The sequence below is a fragment of the Oryzias latipes genome, chromosome 2, assembly GCF_053564925.1.
Source record: "Oryzias latipes strain Hd-rR chromosome 2, Olatipes_Hd-rR_3.1".
NCBI lineage: Eukaryota > Metazoa > Chordata > Actinopteri > Beloniformes > Adrianichthyidae > Oryzias > Oryzias latipes.
The window spans coordinates 39,127,075-39,145,436 of NC_136238.1; the positions used below are offsets into that span (position 1 = coordinate 39,127,075).

Here is an 18,362-nt window from a genome sequence, read left to right on the forward strand (position 1 = left end):
CCCCTTCTCCAACACCCCACTTTCTTCAACTCCCTACTTTTCTTCTTCGTCCGGCTCAACAAAAAACTGTTAAAAAAATAAATAGCAAAAATGAGGTTGAGTCTAAATTACAAAAGTGGTTGATTTGAAGATACATCTGGTGTGTCAGAAGTTTCATAACCCCATGTTGTAAAAGTAAAATATGTCCAACTCAAGAGATTTTCATCTCTCATTCGTTTGCTCAACTGTTGAACAGGACAAGTTAAACTAAATTTAAACCAGCTAAACCACACCCCATTAATGAAAGGCATACAGGACGACCTAACACGCTGGACCAACCTGCCTCTGTCCCTTATGGGCAAGGTAGCCACGGTTAAAATGAAAATCTTACCCAAAGTTAATTATCTCTTCTCAATGATTCCCACACAACCGCCATTAAAATGGTTCAAAACATTAGACTCATCCATATCAAGCTTTCTATGGAACAATAAACCTGCAAGAATTAGTCTAAAAACTTTAAAATCTGCAAAAAGCTGTGGAGGATTAGAATTACCGTAAATTCCGGGTTACAAAGCGCACCCGATTACAAGCCGCACCCACCCGTTTTTACGTGCTTAATTATTTTTGTACATACACAAGCCGCATCAGCATATAAGCCGCTGTCTCGACAAAGCACATCCTGACTCCCAGAGTGAGCGTGGCTCATTACCACACTGTGGGCGGGTACTGCCTTCATATATCCAAATGCACCCACATCTGAAACAGCATGGACCTCTATTCTGTTCACAAGTTCCTCAGTTATGGGTTTTTTTATTTTATTTTATTTTTTACCCATTGACAATCTAGGTATCATACATAAAATTACTAACAGTAACCATATAATCAACATTACATCCCTCAGTTATGATGAGGAAATTTACATCCCCGATCCCCCATTTCCCATGAGTCTTAGGGGCTAAAAGCGGGGCCAACGACTGGCTCGCCACACTGTTGTACGTGTTTAAGATTGAGCAAGGAGCAACAGTGCATGGAGGGGTGATCCGGAACAGCTCTCCTTCCACTTGTGTCGCGGCAGCATTATGGTACTAACGGGGCTGGTTAAAAAACCAGTAAAATAAAGCAGCGGCGACTGAAAAGCGCGCGCCTCAGCGCGGCGCGTTCGTCAGAAGTTTCCTTTCACAACAAACACTTGTTGCTCCACGGACGCCTCTGTGCTCCGCGCTCGCCAAGCGGGCTCCTTGTCTCCCCTTCCTATCCGAAAAGCTCACACGGCGGCTGTGAGCTTTTCAATGCAAAATTCCGCACACGGATTTGTGTTTCCAGTCGTGTCCCGACAAATTAAAGGCTGATGTTATTCACACATATTTACGTGCAGCCAGCCGAGTCACTATGACTCAGAGGTAAATACACTTCTGAGCATGCGCTGTTCTCTCCGTCACGCAGCTGACCGGCATTTCCATTTACTGATGGTGGATTTTTTCACGCTGCTTTTAACGATTGCTTTTAACTTGAAAGCTTCATCATATTGTAGCGGCGATCACGTGCACGTTGGGTCTGATGGCACCAAAGGATTCTGGGATGCGGCCGGGCATGCGTGTTTCTTTTTGTTGAACCATGACTGAAGTGTCTAAGACCTGAAGTCAGGTCCATGCTGTTTGGCTGCTTAGAGGTGTGTTACAAAACAAATGACTTGTGTTTGGTGTTAGATGGAGAATTCAAACCATTCACCAAGCTCGAAAATACGTACATGGCGGCCGCCAATTAAATCCATAAATTGGCCGCGTCACTGAATAAGCCGCAGGGCTGTAAGCGCAGGAAAAAAGTAGCGGCTTTTAGTCCGGGAATTACGGTACCTAATTTCCACAATTACTTTCTTGCAAATAGATTACAATACATCTTAAAATGGTTAAAAAATAATCCAGAAACCAACTCATGGTTAGACTTGGAACAGGCGTTATGTGGAAAGATCAACCTGTCAGAGCTACCATTTATTAGCCAAACAGTTAAAAAACAGGATTGTTTCAAAACTATTAATATAAACACCACTTTAACAGCCTGGTGGGAATTTCTCAAAATCTTGATCTTGAGCTAGGCGCTGTAAGAGACGGCATCCACTCCAGACGCTCCGCAGCACTGTTTCTCGTTCTTCAATCCTTTCTTTGTTTTCTTTCTTTTTCTTTTTTTTATCCTACGTTTTACTGATAGGTATCCTATGGATACGGACGTTTTTCACATTAGACCCAGCTCTCTCGTTTACTCTAGAGAGGTTTTGCTGGTTCTCAGGAAGAGTAAGCACGGAGTGGGGCACGATATCCCAGTGGAATTGCGGAGGAGATACCGGGGCTGCAAAGCCGGGGCTAAGCTAAAGGCTAGGCTAGCGGACAATCGGAGGCGATATAAACCATCGCTTCCCTCCGTGATTATGGGAAACGTCAACTCACTGCCGAATAAGATGGACGAGCTGTCCGCTCTGGAGAACCAGCGGATTTACCCTGAGTGCAGCTTTCTCATTCTGACGGAGACATGGCTAACCGATAGCGTACCGGACGCTAACGTGGACCTGCGGGGATTTACAGCTGTAAGAGCCGACAGAGACACGAAGGCGTGTGGGAAAAGCAAAGGTGGGGGACTCATCATCTACATCAACAGCCGTTGGTGCAACCCTGGCCATGTCACAGTCAAGGCAGTGTGTTGTTGTCCTAATCTGGAACTGCTAGCCGTTAGTCTGCGGCCATATTATCTGCCCAGGGAGTTCAGTCACGTGATCTCCATCTGTGTTTACATCCCTCCGAGGGCGGACGCAGCCGCTGCCTGCGAGAAAATACACAGCATCACAGCAAGGCTGCAGGCACAACATTCTGAGGCTTTCATAATAATTTCGGGAGACTTTAATCATGTCACCCTGGACTCCATCCTGGCTACCTTTCACCAGGTTGTAAACTGTCCAACCAGGAAGAACAGGACAATAGATTTACTGTATACCAACGTGAAGGAGGCATACAGAGTCACCGCCCTGCCCCCACTGGGAAAGTCAGACCACAACCTGGTGTACATACAGCCCCAATACACACCCCTGGTCCAAAGGCAGGCTGTCTCCACTCGTTCCATCAGGAGGTGGACTCCTGAAGCAGAGGAGGCACTGAGAGACTGCTACAACACCACGGACTGGGATGTGCTGCTGGGTGAACATGACGAGGACATTGAGGGGATGACGCACTGCATCACAGACTATCTCAACTTCTGTGCAGATGTGGTCGCCCCCACCAAGACTGTTCGGTGTTACCCAAATAACAAACCATGGGTAACACAGGAAGTCAAGGCTGTCCTCAACCGGAAGAAGAAGGCCTTCAGGACTAAAGACAAGGAGGAGATGAAAACAGCACAGAGGGAGGTGAAACGCTGCCTGAGGGAAGCAAAGGACTGCTACAGGAAGAAAGTGGAGCAGAAGCTGAGGGAGAACAACATGAGGGACGTCTGGGAAGGTGTCAGAAACATCACTGGACACAAAGCCAGGACCAGCACAGAGGGGGGGAGTGTAGAGCGAGCCAACGACCTGAACATGTTTTTCAAAAGGTTCAGTGAGAACACTCCACTCCCCACCGTCACTGTAGCCTGCCCTCCCCCCGACATATCTTCATCCACAGTCACCAGCAGCCCACCCTCCTCTCCCCCCCACCAGCTGCCGCAGCCACCACTTCTTCACACCCTCCCACTCTCACCTCTCCTGCACTACACCCCCCAACCTGCACCTTCTCCTCCTCCACGGGTGCTGAACAGCCCCCCAACCCATCTACCCTCCTCACAGCCCTTCCCCTGTTTCACGGCTGACCAAGTGAGGGGGAAGCTGAGGAAGCTCCGGCCCAGGAAGGCAGCAGGACCCGATATGGTGTGTCCCCGGCTTCTGAAGACCTGCGCTGCTGAACTCGGGGAGCCGTTACAACGCATCTTCAACCTGAGCCTGCAACTTGGGAGAGTGCCCACCCTATGGAAGACTTCATGCATCGTTCCGGTCCCCAAGAAGAACCGGCCCAGCGAGCTGAATGACTTCCGACCGGTGGCTCTCACATCACATCTGATGAAGACGTTGGAGCGGCTGTTCCTCAAGCTCCTCAGACCCCAGGTGCTGCACGCTGAGGACCCCCTACAGTTTGCCTACCGGGCAGAGGTTGGAGTAGAGGATGCCATCCTCTTCCTCCTACACAGAGCACACTCGCATCTGGACAAGGGAAAAGGCACTGTGAGGATTACTTTCCTGGACTTTTCCAGTGCCTTCAACACCATCCAGCCCCTTGTACTCCAGGAAAAACTCTCCAGTATGCGAGTGGACCCGTGCCTGGTTGCTTGGATTTCCAGCTACCTCACCGACAGACCACAGTACGTCAGGCTGAAGGACATCACATCTGACACTGTGGTCAGCAACGTGGGAGCTCCACAGGGGACTGTACTTTCCCCTTTCCTCTTCACCCTGTACACCGCGGACTTCTGCTACAACTCGGACACGTGTCACATCCAGAAGTTCGCAGATGACACAGCCATCGTGGGGTGTATCAGTGGCGAGGAGGAGTACAGGAGCCTGGTGGATGATTTTGTTGTCTGGAGCCACAAAAACAACTTACAGCTCAACACCTCCAAGACTAAGGAACTGGTCGTCGACTTTGGGAGGGACAGACCCAACACCAGACCAGTTCTGATAGGAGTGGAGGAGGTGGAGGTCATGCAGACCTATAAATATCTTGGGCTGTGGCTGGACAACAAGCTGGACTGGGCGAGCAACACGGGGCAGCTGTACAAGAAGGCCCAGAGCAGGATGTACTTCTTGAGGAGGTTAAGATCCTTCAACATCTGCAAGAAGCTCCTGGGGATCTTCTATCAGTCTGTGGTCGCCAGTGTAATAACCTACGCTGTGGTGTGCTGGGGGGGGAGCACCTCAAAGACAGACTTCTCCAGGCTGGAGAAGCTGATCAGGCGGGCTGGCTCTGTGGTTGGCACAAGGCTGGACCCTCTGGCTACTGTGGCAGAGAGAAGGACACTGAAAAAACTGACAGGTATCCTGGACAATACCACCCACCCTCTGCACACGACCATCAGTAGCCAGAGAAGCACCTTCAGCAAGAGGCTGCTCCTCCCAAGGTGCAGGACAAATAGACTGAGGAACTCCTTTTTCCCCCGTGCCATCAAAGTCTTTAACCTCCACTTAGGAGGGGGGAGAAAGACGGAAAAGGAAAGGGAAAGGGCCTGAATGACCTTTTTTTGTATATACTGTTTGAATTTTTCTAGTCACTGTGCTGCTTTTTCCTTTTTACTATATGTATGTCAACCAGTGCTGTATGCGATGGAGATGTCAATTTCCATGCAGGAACCTCCCAAATGGATAAATAAAGTTGTCTATCTATCTATCTATCTATCTATCTATCTATCTATCTATCTATCTATCTATCAAAATCATCAATTCAACCGTGCAAAATGACACCCATCTGGAACAACCCGGACATCCTTATAAACAAAAAAACGATTCACTTCCCAGCTTGGCAAGCAGGGGGCATAAAACAACTAGAGCACGTAATTATTGATAGAAGATTCATAACTCCCCAGGAACTTCAAGACAAACATGGAATAAATAACTTCTTGGAATATCAGCAACTTAAATCAAGTATTACTAAAAAGTATAAATATAAAGACGATGATTTAAAGATACCAGATGTAGTTACCACTCTGATTAATTTTTCAATGAATAGAACTCTCCCACACAGTCAGTGGCGATCTCGTAGGGGACATGTGAGCGCCCCCCACGAAAATCCTTTTATCTCCCTACACTAAGAACACTCTTTTCCGCGCAAAATTAGTTAAGTTTGCGTCAAGGGAGCCCCTACCATCCTGTCACCTTGCTGCTCGGATGACCGCATGTTGCACTGTCTGTGAACACGCTGTGGGGGGGGGGGGGGGGGGGGGGGGGGGGGGGCACGCGGGGGAAGCGACAAACAAGTAGAGAGGCGGGGCTTAGACTCCCTTATTTGGTGGACTTATTCCACCATTAGGAGCTGGAGACAGTCACCGGAACAATGTTGGAGTATATACTGTTCTGCATAAGGAATGTGACTGTGGACAAAACCATCAGGGTTTTTCCAAACGAGAAACATTGGACGACTAGCCAAGTTGGCTGTCTTTTTAGAACTTGAGACATTACCTTCAGGTCAGGGGACGTGGCACTATACAGAGCTGCCAAAGCTGACTTGAAAAGCGTAACCAAACAGCCAAAGCAGACCTAAGGATGCGAACGGAGATGTGTCCACAGTAGCTCCAGATGCTACACGAGCAGAGGAGCTAAACTGCTTAACCGCTACAAATCCTCCTAAAAACACCCATCCAACCAACTTCTTTCCCCAACCCCTCCTGGCCCCTGTACACCTCCACTCACTGTACAGGAGCATGACGTCAGACAGGTGCTCCTAGCAGTGAACCCCAAGAAGGCTGCTTGCCCCGCATTTTGCAACCAAAATTTGGGAGTGTGCGACTAAATTTTACATCCAGTCGCACATGTGCGACCAGTAAATTTGCCTCCCCCACCCTCCGTATTTTTAATACATTTAACGCAGAAGGGGCACGTCGATGATCAAAGAAATAATCAATGAGACGCGAGCGCACACGCACGCAGCCAGACACACACACTCGCGCACATACTCATGAAACGCGAGCACACATTCGCGTGATGCCTAGGGGGAGGGGCCTAGAGATATTCGTGCGCGCACAGCCAAATATATGTGATGACAAATATCATCACAACCTGATATGTGCGTCTGAGCTATGAGTAAGTGAACTATTGATTCGTTTTTCCGACCTGCAGCTAGTGTACCAGGGCCAGAGTGTACAGCAGGGGTCTCAAACTCGCGGCCCCCAAGATGATATTTTGCGGCGCCCGCCTTAATATGAAAGTTCAATTTTAATTCGGCCCGCCAGTTTGTATGAAAGACACTTTTTCATTGTCGTGCGCGGAGCTGACCAACCAATCACAGTGGGGTAAATTACTCTTGGGGGCGTGACAATGACAGGGCTTGAAAGCAGGACACCTGACAGCCCCCTCCCTCCCCGGACCACATTAAGGAGTTCCTTACTTTCCTTTAAACGTATTTTTTGGCTCGTAATTTTCTAAATACATGCAGTCCGTGCTGAACATTTCTCTGGGTCGCACAGACCCGGAGGAAGGTTTAGGGTTTTGGTTAAGCGCGCGGCGGCGTGTCACCTCCGACCACAAATGTATTATGCACGGCTGTTAGGGCATCTCACCGCTCCTGCGGGAGTCAGGTCAGCTGAAGAGAATAAATGTCCCACACCTCCACGCGTGACAGCTAATGGGGCTTGAACTTAAAATATGTGCGAGTGACAAGATTTAGTTTTAGACACTGAAAACCCGTGGGGAAAATGCATCGATAGATGTGTAGATGATCCAGCACCGCACCTGGATCGTTGGGGAGACCAGGCGGCGGGGGGGCGCGAATGAAGGACAACAGGAAGTTGGAGTTGTCCTTACCATTCAATTTAGTTTTAATATTCCTCTCTCCCTCAGTATGACCTGTTATTATATATTTTATACTTATTTAAATGTTTTGTAATGTATGTAGCCTTTTTTTAATCAATTGGTATTTTCAATTATTTTGATTGATCACTGAACTACAAAAAACATCAGGACACATGTCCCATAATGCATTGTTTTGTAGTCATCAGGGCAGCTTTCAGTCAGTGCAGTACTAAATTTCCAGCTGTGTTCGCTCAGGTTGGGGCCTTGCTCCCACCCCTTACTCGTGATATTTTTGTTTTGATTGACAGGAGATGTTGGAGCAAAAACAAAAATATACGTCACACACCAGGTGATCTGTGCAGCGTTGAGTCCACCTGGGTGATCTCAAACACACTTTTGGTGTCACCAACATACATTTCCATCCGTTTTCTTTACTTATTTGTACTGCCATGACAGCGATGCTTTTGTCTGTTTACCTTGTTGCATTTTCAAAAGTGCAGAATAAAATGTGACACTGAATTTGAAACGGCACATTGTAATTTTTGCATCTATTATTAAAGTATTTATTAATAGTAATACAGTGGAAATTAGTAGATTTGGTTAGCATGTTGATTTACGGTATGCGCCCCTAAATTTTATGGTTGTGCCCCTAAAATTTTCAGTTGGGGGCCACTGTGCTCCTAGTGAAAAAAGTTAGTCTGGAGCCCTGAGTGAGAGTAAAAAGTATTTGATCCCGTATTGATTTAGTTGGATTACCCACTAATGAAGACATGATCATTCTATACTTTTAATGGTATATGTATTCTAACATGGAGAGGCAGAATATCAAAAGGAAAATCAGGAAAATAACTTTAAAGGATTTATATTAATTTATTAGTACTTCATTGAGGGAAGTAAGTATTTGATCATCTGGTAAGCATTGGGAACTCTGGGTTTCACAGACCAGTTAGACACTCCAAATCAAATTATTACCTGAAATGAAGACACATGTTCTTACTAATCACCTGTATCACAGACACCTGTACACAGAATCAGACAGATTCTAAACTCTCCAACATGGGTAAGACCAAAGAACTCTCTTATGACCTCAGAGACAGGATTGTTGACCTGCACAAATCTGAAATGGGCTACAAAAACCTTTACAAGATGCTGGATATTAAAGTAACAACTATTGGTTCAAAATATAACATGACTAGGCCTGAACAATATACCGCAAATTTATCGTTATCGCAATATCAAGCAGTGCAATATAGGGTTGTGCCGATGGACGATATCATCGTCCATCGTGATGGGTGACTGACATCCCGATGGAGAGACCACCATCGTGATGCCACGCCCCCGCCACGTTGCGCGTCGACACCATAAGCCGCGGTTACATGTACAAAATATCTTGATGGGATCAATGGTCGGATTAGAATCCAACCGTGTCCATGGGCCCAGAAAAATGTTTTCAGAATATAAAAACGTTCACTAAGGTCACACTTTCCGTCGGAATAAATCATTCGCACATGCGCAGTAGGGTTTGAAAAAAGGAAGGATATAAATTCCGCCGAGCATCTTTTTTTTTCAAACTTTATTGAATGTAACAATTCAATACAAAACAATGTTAAACAGCGCCGAGCGGCTATATACATTGACATGTCAGCTCGGTAATATACGAGACGATCTTCTAAACGTGCCTTTAATAATGTTACGGTTATTATGAAACACCTGTTCGCTCATCATTTGAATTTTAATCTGTGTGGTCAGTGCTTTTTCTGAACGAAGCCAAGATTAGCAGTATGCTAACACGGGCTAACAACATTAGCTTTGGGTGGTGCTGCTTGCTGGCTGCACGTAAACATGTAAGAATAACATCAGCCTTTATTTAGTCGGGACACGACTGGAAACACAAATCCGCCTGATTGTTTGAATGTTTTCTAAGGACTGAGCGACATTTCTGCTTTGAAGCTCAAACCGCTGTGTGTGCTGACGATCCGAGCTGTGCTCAGACACACACTATTAGACCCGGTTCTGAGTTCGGTTGCTTGTACCCCTAGAGCTGTGGGACGGATCGCAGTCTTAAATCTCCCACACATACCGCTCATGTACCCCCCCCCATCAAACACAAAGCTGTTAGTCCGCACTCCGCCGGTCCACTTGACTAGTGAAGTGCGGGAGCGGACTACTTCTTTCTATTTTGTTTGTTACTTTTTTTTTTAAAGTCACTTCCCTCAGTTTATACTGGATCATCACGTATTAGTTATTAGTTGGGAAATAAAATGAAAAAAAGCAAAAAAACGAATAGCAGTTATATAAGAACGAAAAATGTAAAAATACCCCCCCCCCCCGACGATGTCATCGTCCATCCCGATGGTTGACAGCAAACATCGTCAACAGCCAATTTAAGGGACATCGCCCAACCCTAGTGCAATATCCATATCGCAAAAGTCAGCAAAAATCGCAAAAATGGTTACCTTAAATGTGCTAAAACAATCCTATGCAGCTTGAAGCATTTAACAAATCAAATAAATCCATTTATGCATTTGAACCAATTGGACGGACACTTTCATGTTGTTGACCAATCAGATGAGCCTTTCATGTCAGATGTTTTCCTCCTACGTCAACGAGGGTCATTTGGATTATTATTTTTAACCTGTTGCAATGAAATGGTAATGATGTTTTTGGTTGTTTCGCTATTTGTTTATATACCGCAAATTATATCGTTATCGCAATATTGATCACTAATATCGCATATCGCAAGTTTTGCTCATATCGTGCAGCCCTAAACATGACCATCAATAGACCTTGGTCTGGTTCTCCACAGAAGATTTAACCGCATCGGGTGGCAATGATCATGAGAACAGTGAGAAATCAGCCTGCAACCACACAGCGGGAGTTAGTGAATGACCTCAAGGCAGCATGGATCAGCAAGGAATCAAACACTTTTTACTCTCACTGTAGGCAGGGTCACAATAACAGCGCAGCGTGAATGGACCCCTTATGACCCTATAGGGGAAAAAGCTCATTGTCCGAAGAGATTAATAGAAAAATAGATTCATTAGTTCTTAATAACAAGTAATGATTAATTAAAAACATGCTACATAGGTTGATTGAAAACTCTAAAATTGTCCATAGGTGTGAGTGTGAGAGTGAATGGATGTGTGATTGAGGATATTCTACCCTGCGACAGACTGGCGACCAGTCCAGGGTATCCCTTGCCTACGCCCAAGTGGCCGGGATAGGCTCCGGCAACCCCGTGACCCCGAAAGGGAATAAAATGGTTAAGAAGATGAATGAATGATTAATTGCACGGAAACTAATGGCATGACAGCTCTATAACACTGTCATATTTTATTGTTGTAAATATTTAAAAGCTACATTTTATAAATGATTGACTTAATAGCCAGAAAAACAGAAATAAAAAGTATTTTCCTAAACAGTGAAAGGGAACTTTGTGGCTCTTGTTGGGTTTTGATCTGGAAGAAACTGGATCAAATGGTTCTTTTAGTGTTAAAGGTTCCAGACTCTTGATCTCCACTGAAGCTATGAGTATGAAATGTCATTCCACAGACAAACCATCAACAAAATGATCCTGAGGCTGCTGAGGTTCTTATGGAAGTGAAGCAAATCTCAGCAGAGATGCAGTTTTTCTAAACTGAAATCACTGACATTAAACAGCCTGAACATTCATGGAGCTGAACTGGACACAGAAAAACCTCCCTGTTGTGTTTCCACCCACCAATGAGGAGCAGTTTGATGAAGATGAAGCTGCACTGGAGGAAGAATCAAAAAAAAGATGGAGAACAATTCTGACACTAAGCAGTTTTTCACTGATGTGTTCAGGTTTGAATCTTTTCTGTCTGCAGATCCATGAGCAGGACCCTGTCTTTGGGTTTTAGCTTGGAATGTAGTTTTGGAAATAGAATCTGTCCAAATGTCTGGAATTGGAGACACGGAGACATCAAAGAGGTTTAGATGAATTTTGGATTTGATAGAGAAATATGGTGAAAGGAACTAAACTACAAACTCAAGAGGCTCAAGATAGAACCGTTGAAGTGAACATAACGATAGTGTGGAGATGAAGCTCAGAGTCACACTGACCTGATGTGTGAGAGCTGTCCAGACTTTGGACATGACTTCTGTCTCTTCTCTTCCTCTGATCTCTATTCTGTGGGTCTGTCTCTTCATTTGTAGTTGATGTTGATTCTTCATGTTGATTTCCTTCTTCATCCTGACTGATGCAGAGTTCCTCTGGTTCCTCTTTAATCTGTGGAGGTTCTGGTTCCTCTGGTTCCTCTTTAATCTGTGGAGGTTGTAGTTTCTCCTGTTCCTCTTTAATTTGTGGAGGTTCTAGTTCCTCTTGTTCCACTATGAAGTTCATCTGCTGGTTGCAGAGATCTTCTTCTTCAGTCGTCCAATGCTGGGGGAGGACTGCAGGGACACAAACACAACAAGGAGCCTTTTATACATTTCCAGGACTTTTGTCGAGCACCAATAAACTCTGTGATCATTGGGGAAAATGCCTGAGGAGTCTGGACGATCGGAAGAGACTAATTCAAATAAATATATACTCTTGCCAGCATTTTGGGGCAAGATTTTTCTAACAAATTAATTCAAGCCCATGTTGGAAAAATGAGTTAATCCTAGTCATATTCTTAGGAAAAATCCCAAACTTAAGACTACAGAATCTAATTAACAGGGATTTAACCACAAGTGAGTCAAATGATGCATTTATGAGGCGTCTAGCACACAGGTGACTAGAAAAGGGCATTTCTTAACAAAGAAAAGCCTGTCCCATTTCATGCTGTCAGCAATGGCTCCCCGTGGAAAATATATGTCACAAAATCTGAGAAAGGAAATCATTTCTTTGCACAAAAAAGGTGAAGACTGAAAGAAGATCAGCAAAGCTTTACATATCAGTCAAAATATTACAGCAAAAGTGATCCAAAAATGTAAGACAGATGGAAGTGCAACCATTTTACAGAGACGTCCATGCTGTCATCAGGACAGGAGCATCTTCTGATGAGAAGGGTTGAAGAAAATCGCCATGCAGGTTCACTGCAGTTAGCTAACACAGTAAAAAGCAAAACTGGAGTGACTAGTTCCCATGACACCATACGGCGCACACTACAGATGAAGGGTATGCATGGTTATCGTCCATGTAGGAAGCCTCTCCTAAAGCCTATACACAAAAAAGCACGCCAAGGATTTGCTAGGGCCCATGCTGAAAAAGATGAAGACTACTGGGACCCAAGACTCTGGAATAATGAGATAAAGATCCTAAGGAAGATTTTTGGAACCAATGGTTTTAAAACTGTATGGTATTGCAAAGGGGAGGATATCAAAGAAAAATACCTGGTGCCTACAGTGAAACATGGTGGTGGCAGTGTCATCATGTGGGGCTGCAAGAGTACTGCTGGTGTGGGTGAGCTGCATTTCATTGATGGAATCATGAACTAAACAATATACTGCTCTATACTGGAGGAGAAGATCCTGCCATCACTTCATCCACTTGGTCGTGGAGGGCTTTTCCAACACAACAATGATCCAAAACACACTTCTAAAGCCACTGTTGCATTTCTGAAGAACAGGGTGAAGGTGATTGAATAACTAAGTATGTCTCCTGATCTGAACCTAATCCAACACCTGTGTGGAATTTTGAAGAACAAGTTGAGCATCACTCTCCATCCAGCATCCAGACTCTAAGATAAGTTATGCTTGAGAAATGGAAAAAGATTGATGTTAGGCGCCAACTTGTTCATTCCATACCTAGAAGTTAGATAGATAGATAAGCTTTATTACAGACTCAAGGTCCATTTGCCAAAAAAGTACACAAAACATATAAAAGACTTAACAGAACACTCAAACAGGTATAAGAAAAATGACATAAAAAGTATTAGATGAAAACAATGTCATAAAAGTATAAAAATCAATGACATAGGAATATGTAAACAATGAGATAAGAGTATAAAAACAATTTAAAAAAAACAGCTATCATGAACTTAATATAAAGTCTTGGTGCTGTCCTTAAAAATCATGCTGCTCATACAAAATACTAGATGTACCGTAATTTCCGGATTATAGAGCGCACCTGAATACAAGCCGCACCCATCCATTTTCACGTGTTTAACTTCTTTTGTACATACACAAGCCGCGTCAGAGTACAAGCAGCATGCATTACACAACATGGTCAGCCTGACAAATCACGTCCTGACTACCAGACTGAGTGCAATTCATTAGGACATTGTGGGAGGAGACAGCTTTGTGTGAGGCTCATGTGTTTGAATACACCCACATCTGCCAAACAGCATGGACCTCTATTCTGTTCACAAGTCCCTCAGTTATGTGTTTTGTTTTGTTTTTATTTTAGTTTTTTTTTTACTTATTGACAATCTAGGTATCATACATAAAATTTCAAACAGTAACCATATAAACAACATTACATCCCTCATTTATGATGAGGAAATTTACATTCGTGATTCCCCATTTCCCATGAGTCTTAGGGGCTAAAGGCGGGTCTAACCCCCGGCTCGCCACACTGTTGTACCTGTTTAAGAATGAGCAAGGAGCAACAGTGGATTGAGGGGCGAACGGAAGAACAGCTTTCCTTCCGCTTGTGTCGCGGCAGCATTATGATAGTAACGGGGCTGGTTAAAAAAACACACCAGTAATATAAAGCAGCGGCGACTGAAAAGCGAGCGCCTCAGCGCAGGGCGTGAGTCAGAAGTTTCCTTCCACAACAAACACTGTTGTGCAGCCTGCAGAATTGCTCAACATGGTGGAATGCTGGAACGCTGAGGAATGTGAACACGCTGTGGAATGTTAACCCCACCCACATTGAGCCCGTTTGCTGTGGAATGTTAACCCCGCCCACGTTGAGCCCGTGCATTTGATTCACCTTCGTCAGTGCAGTTGTGATTGCAGGACAGGGGAAGAATCAGTGGAGCACATTTTGTGTCATTGGTAATTGTATAAGGAAGAAAGAGAACAGAGGGAAAATTTGAATGGTGCAATTTTTTTTATGTATCACTCAAAAAATGATTCAAGCCCCTCTTTCATGTAACACTATAAAATTCTGTTTGTTTTATTTAAATATATTTATTTTAAAAGAATGTATCAACATTTAATTGACCTAACACAAAATGTATTAATAGTAGGGCTGTGACGATCACTGCATCACCGCACTTATTTTCCCGTTTTTTTTAAAGTTCAGCATATGGTGCGTGATTGGAACAATAATAAAAACATTAAACACATTTGTCTTTGCTGATAATTTCCTTTTTCTGCCAGTCCTGTGTTCAGACTTTCCTTCTTTCCTTCAAACTATTCTCTCCTTCTCTCCCACAGCGCCTGTCACTCTGTTGTCGGCGCGCGCTCTGCGCTGCACGTGACACGCGGCTCCCTTTACAGACACACAGGCGGGCGCTTTCAGAAGCACACATCCTCATTCTACAACCAATGTTTCTGTCTTGCAAGGAAATATGACAAATTTACTGCGTTCTAATTATTAATTTCCATTGTATTCATTTCTGTTATAAGCTGCGTGCGTTCTTAAGTGCGAGACACGGCTGCCCACCAAAGGATTTTGTGTTAGGGGCGGGTTATTGTTCTCCTTCACTCTGTAACACCGAACATGAACGCGCACTGTTAGATTTCGATGAATAAAGGCCTATTGCCCTGCGTCTCCATGGGTCTCAGGCTTCATGGCCAGCGGAAAGGTGACAAAGTGTCTGCAGTCTGCGACACCACGCCCCCTGGTGGTTCATCACCGCAGTTATGAAAAATCCGACACCGTCACAGCTCTAATTAATAGTTTCCCCTATAACTCCAGTAATCCAAAATAATTGAGTTCAAGTAAGGGGCATGCTGTTGAATGCTGTTTTCCTGTTTCTCTTTATTTTTTCTTTTTGCCGTCTTACGGCTACAATTTTTCACCTATTTTTACCATTCAACTATTAAAATGTTCAACTCCTTGGTCTAATGCCTGGTATGACTTTTGGTCCTTCAAATCCTTCGACTTTTCAAAATTGAAAACTTTTGTTCGTTTTTTTTCACGTACAAACGCAGAAACTTGTAAAAGGCATAAGAAGACAGCAATCACTGTATAAATTCTCTAATTCAATTAAATATTTTTTTTATTTAGCGCAAATTCGAACTACAGACGTCTCAATGGGCTTCATACCGGTAATTGTAAGGTAAACATATAATAATGGATCATGAATACATAGAATGCATTAGGATAATACTATACTTTAACAAAACAGACTAAACTAAACTGATATTCCTGCCCTTAGACAACCCCCCCCCCCTTCACGTTAAGGAAAAACCGGCAGGTGGCAATATTGCACATGGAAACTTGTGGGGGTTAACATTCCACAGCGTGTTCACATTCCTCAGCGTTTCAGCATTCCACTATGTTGTGCAATTCTGCAAGCTGCAGCAAGGGGTAGTTGGACACCTCTGCACTCCGCGCTCGCCAAGCGGGCTCCCTGTCTCCTTCCTATCTTCTCCGACACGCCTGGCCAGGGTGGCTCCAGGGAGTAGCGCTTCATCCCCATTGCGCCGGTGGACGGAGCAAATCGTGTCTGTGCAGAGCAATCGGACTTAATACGGTATGTTTTGTGGATGAGGGGCGGACGCGTTGTTACGTGTAGGAGCCATCAGACTGCCATCTGTCCTGCAACTCTATGTGAACGAGCAGCAGGAGAACATGTCTCCAGCTCACACGGAGGCTGTGAGCTTTTCAATGCAAAATTCCGCTCAGTCCATAGAAACCGTTAAAATGAGCACGTCAATTTGTGTTCCCAGTCGTGTCCCGACAAAATAAAGGCTGTTATTCCCACATATTTATGTGCAGCCAAGCTGCAGATTGCGACATTTCCCGCATCGATTCATGTTCATTAAAGGCTAAATGTTGTTGTTAGCGCATGTTAGCCTTCTCCTAACCTATCTTCCGGCTTCATTCTGCCACAAAAAAGCACTGACCACACAGATTAAAAATAAAAAGTTGCGCAAACAGGCGCTTCATAATAACCATAACATAACAATAATAAAAGCATGTTTAAAAGATCATCTCATATATTACGGAGCTGCTAATAGATGGGCTAGTGTTCTCTCTGGATTTTGGTGGATTTTTCACGCTGCTTTTAACGGTTGCTTTTAACTTGAAAGCTGCATCATATTGTAGTGGCGATCACGTGCACGTTGGGTCTAATGGCACCAAAGGATTCTGGGATGCGGCCAGGCATGCATGTTTCTTTTTGTTGAACCATGACTGAAGTCTCTAAGACCTGAAGATAAGTCCATGCTGTTTGGCTGCTAAGAGGTGTGTTGAAAAACAAATGGCTTATTGCTTGGAGTTGGATAGAATATTCAACCCATGCTCTGAGTTCGAAAGTACGTTCATGGCAGCCGCCAAGTAAATCCATAGATTAGCCGTGTCATTGAATAAGCCGCAGGGCTGTGAGCGCAGGACAAAAGTAGCAGTTTATAGTCCGAAAATTACGGTAGTAGTTTTTCTTGCAGTGTGAATTCATTTTGGCTTCAACCAATTGAAGTACAACTGAAGATGCGATGAAAACCTTCATTTCATGTTATGGAATGCAGGGATTGTGTTTAAAAAATGCTTTAGTTTTTCACATTATTATGCAATTTTTTTGTTCAACCCATGGAATAAAAGCTGAAAGTCTGCACTTCAATGGCATCAGAGTTATTTTATTTTAAATTCATTGCTGTAATGTGCGGAAACAAAATTAGAAAGAATGTGTCTCGGTCCAAATATTTATGCTCCTGACTGTACTTTCTTTTAACGCATTTTGGGGCAAGATATGATTGGTACAAAACAATTCAACAATGCCAGAAATCGTGCTGTGACAGGGGAAACAAATTCAGCGGAATCATATATTGGCACAAGAACTCGGTCTGATATTGAAGTTGTCATTTTGGCTCAGGTGTAGTCACGCCCCTATGTCTTCTGCATTGGTCTGATTGGTTCTACAAACCATAAAATCAGTCCTTTGCGTATCACCATACTAGCCGTCAATTTAAACGCGTTCATGGAATGAAATAGATTCATTATGGACCCAAATCCTTTTCTTAACCATTTTGGAGCCAAATGATTCGTTTCTAAAAGTTATGTATTGGCAGTTCCATAAAGGAGTGTTAAGTGGACTATAATTGTGTTTATAAATGAGTTTCTAATACAGGAGAACTTGCTGATGAAAGGATGAGAGTTGAATGGGTGGTAGTTTTTTAATGAATAAAAAGTTGGATTCTTCTTAGGTTGAAAAATATTTTATTAGGAATAGTAAACCAAATCTTGTTTGGATTTTTAAGAAATTATATAAAATGTTTATTTTAAGGTGCTGTTAAATTCTATAGCTTGTAGGCCTCCATCTTCGTATTTTTAGTTAGAATATCTTGTTTAATATAGTGCGTTTGTCGCTTACTTATGAAGTCAAAATTGATTCGATCAATAGATTTAATGGTTTGTCTAGGGACATCTATATAATAGCTTGGATATATATGTATCTTTATACGCTTTCAATTTTGGTGACGTGATCCCTACCAAAAATTGATAAATCTCTGTGCCCAGAGAGGTACATTTCTCTTGTTTGTATTGTTAATATTTCAGTTTTTCCAGGTCTGTTTTGTCTTTATCCCCTCTCACCCTGACGAACTTTACCATCACCATAGTGGACTTTGTCCGTTTCCTCGGCACCACCATCACGCAGGACCTCAAGTGGGAGCCGTCCATCAGCTCTCTGCTCAAAAAGGTTCAGCAGAGGATGTACTACCTGCGGCAGTTGAAGATAGCCGAGCTGCCGGCCCGAATGATGGTGCAGTTCTACACGGCCATCATTGAATCCATCATCACCTCCTCCATCAC

At 43.9% G+C, this 18,362-nt stretch overlaps 2 protein-coding genes across 5 annotated transcripts in view; one reads left to right on the forward strand and one right to left on the reverse strand.

The window, feature by feature from the left end:
* The window catches only part of LOC101155012 (NACHT, LRR and PYD domains-containing protein 12), a 211,805-nt gene that overhangs the window by 120,884 nt on the left and 72,559 nt on the right, over positions 1-18,362 (forward strand). The gene's annotated exons all lie outside the window — the stretch shown is intronic.
* LOC101172625 (uncharacterized) overlaps positions 1-18,362 on the reverse strand; it is a 196,350-nt gene that overhangs the window by 24,546 nt on the left and 153,442 nt on the right. For all 3 annotated transcript variants that reach the window (XM_078935689.1, XM_078935687.1, XM_023962238.2), the window contains one exon: positions 11,576-11,905. In XM_078935689.1, the coding sequence (XP_078791815.1) occupies positions 11,576-11,905 (330 nt within the window). The remainder of the gene's footprint in view (positions 1-11,575; positions 11,906-18,362) is intronic.